The 12,450-nt window shown below is 46.1% G+C and overlaps 1 protein-coding gene across 1 annotated transcript in view; it reads right to left on the bottom strand.

Moving 5' to 3' along the window:
* Positions 1-12,450, bottom strand: part of LOC307079224 (metabotropic glutamate receptor 4-like) — a gene marked incomplete at both ends in the record, with an annotated part of 98,569 nt that overhangs the window by 45,463 nt on the left and 40,656 nt on the right. The window contains one exon of the mRNA XM_079741399.1: positions 4,894-5,110. Within this exon, the coding sequence (XP_079597525.1) occupies positions 4,894-5,110 (217 nt within the window). The remainder of the gene's footprint in view (positions 1-4,893; positions 5,111-12,450) is intronic.

Below are 12,450 nucleotides of genomic sequence, written 5' to 3'. Positions count from 1 at the left end.
TGCAGCTAAAGGCTCCTGCATACTTTCAGCAGCAAAAAACATTAAACCATCAAAAATAGCTCTCCAACATCTTGAAGGCTATATCTCGGCGTTTTTCAACTATTTCAACTTTTTAAAACGCATTCTTGTTGCGTTATGCCTCAGCGTTGTTAAATACTTGATCCTGATTGGTCAAAAACCTTCCAAGTGTGTGCATTATCTTTTAACAGTTCTGAATCTATTCGCTACAAAACTATCCACCACATGGTTCCTGGATTATACAAAAACAAACAAAGAACATTTGTTTTGCAGCTGATTAAGCCAATAAAACAAACACCCTTTAGATGAAAGCAACTGATATCTCATCACTGTTGGTAAACAATGTGGTGGAACAAGCTCCCTGAAGATGCCAGGACCGTTGGGTCGCTAAACAGCTTCTGCAAGAGACTCCAGACTCACTTGTTTAGGGTTCACCTGGACTCTGCATTGTAATGGGCGTGAGGTTGGACCCAAGAACAGCAGAGACTGAGACCAGCGTTGGAACAGTTCAACAGTTTATTGTCCAAACAGAGTCTTAAAATCCACAGGAGGTACACAAGAATAGTCCACAACCTGAGCTAGCCAAAACAGTCTGACTTTCTAACAGAGACCTCCGGGGAGGGAATTAAAGCAAACTGGAGGAGGGCTAAAATTCCTCAGAGGCAGCATGGTCCACGTCCTTCGCAGCAGAAGAGGAAGATGAGCAGGAAGAGGCAGCCACATCGGTGCCCCCCCTCACCAGAGGATCAGAAGGGCCATCAGCAGATGGGCCCGCAGAAGGTGGAAGTGAGGAAGGGGCAGGCGGGTCAGGATGCAGTTGGTGAAAGTCCGAAATGAGGTGGGGGTCCACAATGAACCAAGCCGGCACCCAGGAGCGCTCCTCCGGACCTTACCCTTCCCAATCCACAAGATACTGCATCCCAAGTCCACAGTGGCGAAAGCGAAGGAGGCGCCTGACAGCATACACAGGACCACCATCAACGAGCTGAGGAGGTGGAGGAGGCGGCATGGGAGGAACCAGAGGACTCTCTTGGACTGGCTTGATCCTGGAGACATGGAATGTTGGGTGGATCCTCATGGACCGGGAAGCAGAAGACGTACCGCCTCTCGGTTGATGATGCAAGCGATGGGAAAGGGCCCAACAAACCTGGGAGCCAGCTTGCAGTTCTCCACCTTTAGGGGCAGGTCACAGGTGGAGAGCCAGAACCTCTGGCCAACCTGGTAGGCAGGAGCGAGAGTGCGGTGCTTGTTGGCGGTGGCAGCGTAGCGGTAGAGCAGTACGTGCCTGGTCCCAGGTACGCCGGCAACGGTGAACGAAGGCTTGTGCCGATGGACAGGCAGCCTCCCTCTCTTGGTTGGCAAAAAGTGGGGGCTGATACCCATAGGCGCACTGGAAGGGTGAAAGTCCAGTGGAAGAGCAGGTGTGGGCATATTCAGACCAGGAAGAAGGGTTGTGGTTGATCAAGCAGCGAAGAGTAGTCTCCAGGTCCTGGTTCATTCCCTCAGTCTGCCCATTGGACTGGGGATTGAAGCCAGAAGACAGACTGACGGAGGCCCCAACTAGACTGCAAAACTCCTTCCAGAACATAGATGTGAACTGGGGCCCCCGGTCAGAGACAATGTCAGTGGGCAGTCCATGGAGACGAAAGATGTTCTTGAGAACCAGTTCAGTTGTCTATTTGGCATAGGGACGATTGGAAAGGGGAATGAAGTAGACCATCTTGCTCAAATGGTCGACAACTGTGAGGATGGCAGTGTGGCCTTTGGATGTAGGTAGGCCAGTTAAAATGTCCAGGGAGATGTGTGACCATGGGCGATGAGGAACAGGCAATGGGTGCAGGAAGCTGGCTGGTGGACGACGAGAGGTCTTGTTCTGGTTGCACACAGGACAGGCGTTGACAAAGCCTTGGACATCCTCCTCCAGTGATGACCACCAGAAGCGCTGCTGCAGGAAGTCTCGGGCCGCTGAATGCCAGGGTGGCAGGTGAGCCGGGAAGCATGCTCCCACTGGAGCACATCGGAGCGGAAGTGAGCCGGAACAAACAAGTGGTCAGGGGGACAGGAACTAGGACCAGGCTGGTCCTCAGTGGCAGCCCGCACCCTCTCCTCTATCTCCCAAGTGACAGAGGCAACGAGACAGGAGGCCAGAGGTGATGGTGGAGGGCTCAACCGTTTCATCAGGACGCTCAGGAAACTGCGGAAAAGTGCATCTGGTTTAATGTTATGAGACTCGGGTCGATAGGACAGTGTGAAGTTGAACCTGTCAAAGAACAGTGACCAACGGGCCTGTCTGGAATTCAGTCTCTTGGCTGATCAAATATATTCCAGGTTGCGATGATCAGTCCACACAATGAATGGTACCTTGGCTCCCTCTAGCCAGTGGCACCACTCCTCCAAGGCCAGTTTCACCACCCTTAGTTCCAGGTTTCCGACCCCTGCACCAGAGTCAAGTTCCCCGTCCCCCAAAGCGGTCCGGGTCCCAGCCCCGGAGTTCCCCAAGTCCCCCGTTTCCCCTGAAGCAGTCCGGGTCCCAGCCCCGGAGTTCCCCAAGTTCCCTGTTTCCCCTGAAGCAGTCCGAGTCCCAGCCCCGGAGTTCCCAAAGTTCCCTGTTTCCCCTGAAGCAGTCCAGGTCCCAGCCCCGGAGTCCCACAAGTCCCCCGTTTCCCCTGAAGCTGTCCGGTTCCCAGTCCTGGAATTCCCTAGTTTCCCTGTGTCCCCTGAAGCAGACTGGGTCCCAGTCCCGGAGTCCAGTCCCAAGTCCCCAATCAGTCCCTCCAGGATTTCGCGGGCTTTTTTTTGTTGTTGCGGCCTAAAATGCCTGATGTTGCGTGAGCTTTTCCAAAAAGTTGCGATGAAAGTTCCAGTGTTTTTTAGGTTTTTGTTGCGAATACAGTGTGAGAGGAAATGAAAGTTGCGATAAAAGTTCTGAATGTTGCGATTTTCCTGATGCTAAATATTAAGTTATTACTGCAATATTAAGAAAAAAACATTAATTAAAAGAACAAAAACACTGAGAAATGGTCCTATGAATAATTGATTCTTCATTCTTTCCGCGCTGGCAATTGACTTGGATGCAACAGCCTGTGTCATAGTGGTCTGCCTCGTCGTCTGATGTCCTGCCTGCAGTTCTGCGGTTCTGTAGTTATGTTTCGCGGTGGCAAAATGCTTATTAATGGAAAATGTATGCTTATGTTCAACCACACTGTTGCATGCAGTGCAAAATAATTTCCCCCCGCTTTCATGTAGAACACCAGGTTACTGCTTTTCGCGATCTTTCGCAGTTATTTTGGTCGACGTATGAAACGTTGGACGCGCACATACTGCATGAATGCTTGAATTGCTTGAACGTAGTAAACACGGAAGTAAGGCGGAAGGTAGTTTGTCGACGTCAGTTCAAGACGACGCCACTGATTGGTCAAATTTGCGGGAAAGTTGCGGTGGTTGGTTAAAATTGCGACACCGCCCTGAATTCGCGGTGATTGGTTGATGTTGCGTTGAAGTTGCAAATCGCAACATCGCAAAATCCTGGAGGGTCTGTCCAACTAACGCTTCCGGGTCCCGAGCCCGCTCTCAAGCCCAGCAGTTTCGAGCCCACCACCGCATTCCCCGTTACGAAGTCCGGTTCACCTGCTGAGTCCAGCGACCCCAAGCACACACCCAGGTTTGCCCAACCATCGTGCGGACCTCAGGTGGTTTCTTTACCTATTGGTCAGCTGCGCGGCCGCCCTCCTGACTTGCCCTGCTGGTTCCGCCGTCGTCCAGGCCTCCCACCCAAGCAGTGCAGCCAGCATCCCCTCCGTCCACCTAAGGAGTCCAGCCGGCATCCAGGCCGTCCTCCCGAGCAGCCCAGCCAGTCCATCTGTCATCCCAGCCGTCCACCCGAGTGGCTGAGCTAGAGGGTTTCCCTCCCCGGACCCCCTCCACCCCCCCCCTGGTTTGACTTATATTTTGTTTTGGGACGTCTGGAAGACATCCCATAGAGAGGGGGTACTGTTTTGTTTTTTCAGTGGTATCTCCTGGGCTTGAACTTCCTGTGGTTGTTTGTAGTCTTCCATGTGCTTCAGTTTGGTTTCCCTTGTCTTGTGATTCTGTGTCTCCGCCCCTCACCTGAGTCCCGCCTACTATCCTCGTCATTACCTTGTTCCCTGCCCACCTGAGTCTAGTTATTAGTTTGAGGTTGATTGTTGTCTTGTCCAATGTTCTACCTTGTTCCCTGCCCACCTGTGTCTTTCTAGTCATGTGTATTTAAGTCGTTGCCTTGGTTCAGTTCCTTGCTCGATCATTGTTTCTGTTGTCGCGTGCACCTTGTGCCTCTATTACATGTTTCCAGAGCTTTGAGTGAGTAAAACCTGTCGTTTGGAAAATAATCTTTGTGTCGGGCATTTTGGGTCCTCAACCTTAGCAGCAGGCGTGACATGCATAGCTTCCTCCCTTACCCCCCACCGCCCCTTCTCCTCCCTTAATATCCTAAAAGCACTTACACACTTATTGCATGTTCGAACGTCCTGGCACTTAAAGATAGTATGGCATTTTATCCTAGCTATCTTTGTTGATACGGGAATGGGTTAACCTAGCAATTGTAAGTGCTTGGCAATTGTTTTATGAATATCTTCACTGTACCGACAGCTATATATGGTTGTTTCTCTCTCCTGACAAATGTACTTATTGTAAGTCGCTTTGGATAGAGCGTCTGCTAAATGCCCTAAATGTAAATGTAAACCTTGACCGCATCACCACCCCTGCATCATTCATGAGTGTCTCATCAGGGGACATCCCATCACAGTTAATCCCCGACCATCACATACCAACCCACACCGTACAAACACCGACCCCTTTCCCCTCGCGGCGTAGAGTCATAACCCCTATATGACTCACCGTCTTCCCGGGACTTCTGGATGAAGGCGTCTACGCCGCTCTCTCCGTAGTTGCCTTCGGACGCCACGGTGGACACATAGTTCCAGCGCATGGCCTTCACCAGGTCCACCATGGCCTGGGCCTGGTAAGTGTCCGGGGGCACCACCCGGGAGAAGAAGTCGTAGCGGGAGTTGTCGCTGAGCTCGGGGGCGGTGGAGGCGTAGCTGACCTGGGGGATCTGGAGGACAGAGAACAGAGCGTTAGAGAGAGGGGGGAGAGGGGCTGGAAGGCGTAGCTGACCTGGGGGATCTGGAGGACAGAGAACAGAGCGCTAGAGAGAGGGGGGAGAGAGGCTGGAAGGCGTAGGTGATCTGGGAGATCTATAGATGGAGGGCATAGCGTTAAAGAGAGAGAGGGAGGGGGGCCAGGAGGCAGCATGTTGTCAGGATCAGGGTTTTGTTGATGGGGTGGTTGTTGTTAATGGTCATGTTGTAGTGTAGCAGGATTAGTGGAATTTGTATCATGGATGTTATTCATACCTGAGCTTGTATTACTACTGTTATTATTTCATTTTGTTTAACCACTTAAGCTCCAGCCTATTTTTTAGGTTTCTGCTCAAAAAATGACATACCCAAAATGAATAGAGAATATCTCTGCATCTACAAGGTCTATTTGAATAATTGTGATGTCATTAGAAAGGGAACACTTGTGACATGTGTTCAGATGTGTAAGTAGTAGTCGCTGTAAATAAGTGGTTGTATACCTTTGTATTCTTTGGCTGCTGGTTCACTGAGTTTTTCGTCTCGTCATGGTCTTAGCTTTCATTTGAGATAATATTTGTTTGTGTACAATGAAGTATCGGTGCGGTAGCAATGGAAATGTGGAGAGTGGGTTGACTTTCTAACGCTATTCAGATTTTGATATTTGTTCATTAATATGCTTGGTGTTTGAGTTGTGTAAAAATGTCTTATATGTGCTTGTAGCCGAGTTTCTCATGTTTAATTTGATGTGCAGTACGACTATTTCTACGTAATAAGGGCAGTGTTGTATGCCTTTTTGTAGGCCTGCGAGAGTGACCGAGAGTCCCCAAATATGGGGACCCTCGAGTTCAAGAGGTTAATTGATATCATTATCATTATTAGTATTATTCCTACTATCCTTTGTATTTTCATTAATATCATTCTCATACTATCATTGTCATGCCGGTGAGATTGTGGTGGTTGGTAGTGGTTTTGTGCGCATGTCGACCAGGAGCAGGTTTGCTGACACGTGTAGCCATTATTTTCTATAGTCAATAGAGACCCTGTTGTCGTTAAGTGCAACACTCCATCTCTACTGCCTGCTATAGTTCTCCAGGTGTGGTCACTGCTGGCGTTCCTTGGCAGGACCTATCCTTCTGCGTCTATTGGATTGTTCATGTTTGCTGCGACACCTGCTGCCAAACAATCTGTCTGCTTCGGACTAGATACATTTTTAGCAAAGCAATTTGACAGATTGTCTCATATCTTGATAAGAATTATACGGTGTTGTGTATTGTTTATTTTCTTCAAAAAAAGGGAAAAAAACACTAAGTACACACTTTTTTAACATTCAACGCTTTTCCGGCTCTTGCACACAAACCTCTTATTAATGTGCCAGAAAGGCTCTGTAATAATGTATTTTTTAATAATGGTGCTGAGATAACTGAGAAGGAAATAAAGAACTTCCTTGATTTAACTACATTCTTTTCTGGATGATGATTTACCATTATTGTGTAAGAGCTCAATTCAAAGTGACAGTATGCTATACAAGGCATCTTCACATTATAATTTATCGGAGATGTGAACTGGCAAACTAGCCTTACCATTATAGAAGCTATTTATTTGACCAATTGTGTTAAGTGAAATATAGGCCTTAAAAGAGGCCCATCTATATCTCATATATAATAATTTAGACCCATAATAAACCAGCTTTGTTCCAGTACTAGCCTACTCGATACCACTAGCATGGCTTCAGTTTTTGACAGTTATTGAAATGATTGATGTTACTTTCATACACTTTTACACACTGTTAGGGAAGAGTGATTTGAAGGAGCACGTCACTTTCTTTATCCTATCCTATCTATTTGTAAATCAAGGATTAATATCTTAATATACTAGATCCTTTTATCAAAATGTTCTAGTTGGATTTATAATGACACAAATCAATGGATTAGAATTTGACTGCCTGTTCCTTAACAATAATCTACATTACCAAATATTCCTAGCTGTCCAATAAAATGTTCATCATTTTTACCAGGAATGGTCTAAGGGACAAACTTTAGAGATTAAGAAGAGAAGTATTTTATCTCTTATGACGGACACAAATCTCCACGGGAACGCAATTGTAAACATCTCGTTGTCAGTTAAATGGAAAAAATGATTAATCTTTTAGTGCTGCCTCATAATTTGTGCAACAGATCCACAGGGCTGTAACTTTCCCTCACTGCAGGTCCCCAGTTGTCTTTAAAACATTTGCGTGTTTGCTTGCTTTTCAGCACGCTATCCTCCCCTTGCTATCCCTACTTCTTTAGTTTGTTCCCCTTACACTTATTCATACAGGAGCCCACACAGCTGTAGGCATGAGCTCCATGGCTGGCCTCTCCTTTTGTCTCAGCAGCATTGATGCCTCTGACGTGGCCAACATCAAAGTCCCATCGATCGGCCGCCGCTGAGCTCAGAGCCTGTTCCCTGCAGCCATTGTCGAGGCAGAGACAGGTCGCTGCACCTCCAGATGGGAAGCATGTTCCCTGAGCAGAGTCCCCTCGCCGCACCCTGCATTCCAGCACCAGGATGTACGTGCTCGTTAAGGCACAGGAAACAATGCATACGGGTTACATGTTGGTCCATGTTGTAATACAAAAGGAGACAAAACAGAACCAATCTGAACGTGTCTCAGTTTAATTCATGGGAAACTAAATAAATAAAATAACATCACAGAGGGACGTATCTACTACACACCTGCTGAATGTCTTAGGAATAAGTGTTAGAAAGACTATTTTGTAGATTGAACGGGTTTGGTCTGAATCCCCGCCATACTCCTACTATGAAGCTCCGGGATTTCCATATGCCTGATTAGAACTGTGCAAGAATATGTAACAGTATAGTGATGTGGGAGAACTTCTACTCAAAAATCTGTTTTGGCACATACCGGGTCGAGAGATGTGTCAGCAAACTGAACAAATGTGGACAAACCTGAGGGGGAAACGGGGAATTGCATAATGTGAGTACGTAGCGAGGCCGGGTTGGGAGTGGCACTGATTGTGAGCAGAGCAGAGGAAAAGGTCAGCCGTGAAGTTGTCAATCTGGCAACGTATGTAGGCTATCAGCCATGCAGGTTCTTATATGGACTGCTATATCCCCACAGCAAGTGTAAAAGTAGATCTTTGTTCAGAAAGGTTGGGCCAAAGATAAAAAGAATGATTTTTATAATCCTATTTTAATTTAGATCAATTTTGTAGAAATAATTTAATTTGTGATAGTTTTTGCATACCTCAATAGGATTTACAGGTCATTAAAGTATACCCACTACTGTGAACTACAGTACAATACACAGTACAGTACACCACTGCACATCAAAGTATACCCGCTACTACAAACTACATTTCCCTACACCACTACACATCAAAGTATACCCACTACTATAAACTGCACTACACCACTGCATATCAAAGTATACCCACTATTATAAACAACAGGACACTGCACCTCTGCACATCAAAGTATACCCACTACTATGAACTACACTTCAGTACACCACTACACATCAAAGTATACCCACTACTATGAACTACACTTCAGTACACCACTACACATCAAAGTATACCCATTATAAGCTACACTACACCTCTGCTGGTAGGACAACAGGCGTCTACGGCACTGCCCCCACACAGCTGCCTCCTATTGGGTTAACTCCTTCTGGGCGGGGAGGAATCAATAAGGCCCATTGTGCTTGCTTGCAGAGTGTGCTAAACAAGTCCCACATGCTATTCTGCACATTGTGCAGTGCTACGCTGGGAGAGACCTTGCCCCTTGACCAGTCCTCTGTGGCGTGTCCTCAGCCGCTGTTTAGTGGGCGGCCGGGGTCCGCGCGGACTGGTTGGATAAACAGCTGGTGGGAACGAGCCTGTCCGACTGTATGGTAGACCACTGGCTGGAGCATACACTCCTCCCCGACTAGTCCCCGCTCTCAAGACATCCAAAAAAAGCTGTGCACTGTCTTGATGTTAATCGTGAGTTAATCATGTTGCTCCATCATTAATATAATTACCCTGATTCCAAAAGTGGTGAAAGACACCGCTAATGATTACTTATGAGGGTTACTCCGTTTGCAAAGTGAAAGCGTCTCGTTGGAGAATAAGGGCGGGCATGGTTTTAGCCGGAAGCAGGGGGAAGGGGTCTGAGTGTTGAAAGGTCCTTAAGTTCACCATTACTGTGCCGGTTATGAATCGGTGCAAGGGTGAAGGAGAAAGCTGGCAAAATTTTACCCATTCAACCTTGTTTTTATTGTATTTGTTGATGCTATATAGAGGAAGAGTGTGTATCACCTTGAATCTTTCTCGTCTAGTGAGGTCATCACATCCATACTATTACAATAAGAACAACAGTGCCACAAAGTTTGGGTTCTGGGTCCTGCAGAGACCTTTACCAGGAGGGCTTACGGTATTTGTCAAAAAGGAACCTGATTTAAAAAGAGAGAAGGCGAGAGAGGTTAGAAAAACACAAACTTGGGAGCGATTAATTGAATACATAGTCCATAGAAGCACATCGCTGCTGAGGTATTGCACATACAACAATGTGTATAAACCATAAACACCTATCTATTTAGGGTTCTTTTCTTGGCTGGGAACCAGAAGAGGTAACTAATGGCCAAACAGGAAGTGATTATAATCAAATGAGCAAATCAAGCCTTAATGAAATACAAAGAAAACACCTCACATTTGGCTGACATTTTGTCATTCATCATCATCAATTCGTTGCAGCTGTCTATTTGAGACGCGTAATACTTGCCATATTCAATTGGCTTTGATGTATTATCAAAACCAATGTATATTATTCATTCGTTATATTAAAAGCAAAACATGGCTTTAGGCCAAAAACAGGAAGTGGCTGTTTATTTACTGTAAATCACACTTCAATTACATGCAATGGGATATGTTGCAAGTTATTATTACTACATTTACTGATAAACTACGAAAATGCAATTGTACGTTGCTGTTGACATCAAACAGATGTTTTACTACATGAAGGCGTTTTAAATTCTAGTGACATACAAACAATTTAACCTATGCATGGATCATAAAGGACAGAATCACAATGCATTTTGTGCAGAAAAAGCTCTTTGCCAGATGTTCCCGTTCATAGACAGGCAGCTCACCTTGGTGAGATAGGCATAACACAGATGCTAAAGTATTATGGTGTTTGCCTGAACAATATTCCACAGCATGTGACATAGGTGTCATCAGAGAACAAACAATCTCAAACCTATATCATGGAAGTATGTCGCTCCCAAGCCTTAAAGTTTCAGAGCATTTTTATGAATGAGTCGGCACTTGTGGTGTCACAGCAGTTGTTCTCACACAATGTCTCATGAGGAGGTATTTCCATGGTCAGGATCACTTTATATGGAATACCACCCATAAGAGATAAGAGATGCACCCATAAGCCAATATGAAAGAACAAAGCGCCTCTCAAAATAACAGAGCCGCACAGTGGGTGGTAGTGGACCGACTCCATCCGGGAATCACTCACAGGGCCCTCCACAAAACTAGGCCGCTTCACATTCAAATGGTTCATTAGGGTTGGTAAGCTGGCCACATATTGACAGCAGACACGTTACAGCAGGAGGAAAGAGAGGCAGCCTTTAAATATTCACCAGAGTCCCCACAAAGCAGCTCTGCTAGTTACCTCACCAACAGCTCCCACAGAAGGCTTCTCTGGCACTGAATGCGAAAATAAGTGGCTTATTGTGAATTTTATTCACAGCACTGAATGCAAAATGTGAGATAAAAAAGCCTCCAAAACAGCCCAGCACAGCCGTTGCGCTGCAAGTTATGAAGTCAGTAGGAACTTGTCAAATGTCTTAGGGTGCATTGTAGGGAGTGCCTATCAATCCATAATAAAACACCTGTATTCTGTACAGTGCTGCTGATTTCATATAACTTGAGATCAATACAGAGGAGATGATGAATGAAGAGCTGCAGGCTCGAAGAAAGGCACACTAGTGGACATCCGTTGCCTCATTCATCTGAAAGGGAACCAGCGTTTGAGAGAGTGGGGATTCAAAGGTGCCAGCCACGTTTTCTTGTCAGCGACTGTGGCAGAAGTGCTCATGCTGGTCTTTCCCAGGAGGGGCTAACTAGATGTACGCTCTTTCATTGATGAATGTTTGACTCATGATACACGCACATACTCACACACACACACGCACATGCTCACACACCCTTTCTGCTAGTGTGTGTTGTCTTCTTGACCTTTCTCTACATTTACAAATTTATCCGACGCTACTTGAGGTTGGGAACAATCAAAACATTGGATCAATATCAGAGCTCCAGTACTTCCAGAATTGTGACACAAGGACGTTTCTAAAGAGTAGAGTCAAGAGGGAAAACAAGGTGAGTAGCTATGTTTCGTGAGGGGTGCTCGAGTGCATAATGGGTGAAGATGGAGATCAAGGAGGGGCTGTCTTGTGCCTCTACATCAAAGGACATAGATAAAAAGAACACCCCTGAGTTCTTTCCACACATTCCTGGAAGCTTCTTCCCACCGACGGCTCTACCTCTTCTCCCCCCAAGGGACCCCTGGAGAATCATGATTAATTAATACCGTCTGCATTAATCACGAGTTCATCTCATGATCTCTGATGATCTAGAGTTCAGACAGTACTCATTACAAAGAAAACATGTGCTAAAGTAGTTTGCCGACACATTAATAGAAAACAATATTTAATACTGCATAAATCACTTCCCTTTAGCCAACCACTGTATGATTTCATTCCATTAGGAGATAACAAATAACATAAAATAATGAGAGAATTTTCCCATTGTCGAATGACAAGGTGTTTACTTACTTATTGTTCTGCATTTGTCAAAACTCATACATGACCTTTGATCACCAACAGACATTTTTCGAAGAGCTGTCATCGAAAGACAAACACAGGTGTCGCTCATCCCACTAATTATGTTTCTACTTTTACGCACCAGGGCACATGGTCCATGGTGCATGGTCCGTTGTCATCCTCCTCACAGTGTCACTGTCCACTCCCCGAGCGCTGGTACATGAGAACATCCTCATAATCAGTGCTAAGAGCGCCAGCTGTGTTTGTCCTATGATGAAGCCTTGATGAATCGTCTCTATCGGATCTCCTTCCCAGGACGCCGTGTCTCAGCACCGTTACTATCTTGCAGTGATCAATCCTTTCTGACACTAAGTAAGACTGGACCTGGATGCCAAAGTCATTCAGTCTCTCAAACCCTAACACCCTCTGACTCAAGCGTGCCGTTCACGGTTCACACGTTCAATCGTTTCAATTTTGTGAGCGAGATAAGAGATGAGAGATAGA

The sequence above is a fragment of the Pollachius pollachius genome (assembly GCF_949987615.1).
Source record: "Pollachius pollachius genome assembly, chromosome: 8".
Taxonomy (NCBI): domain Eukaryota; kingdom Metazoa; phylum Chordata; class Actinopteri; order Gadiformes; family Gadidae; genus Pollachius; species Pollachius pollachius.
The sequence above is the reverse complement of the archived record's forward strand: the minus strand, read 5'-3'. Positions and strand labels throughout refer to the sequence as shown.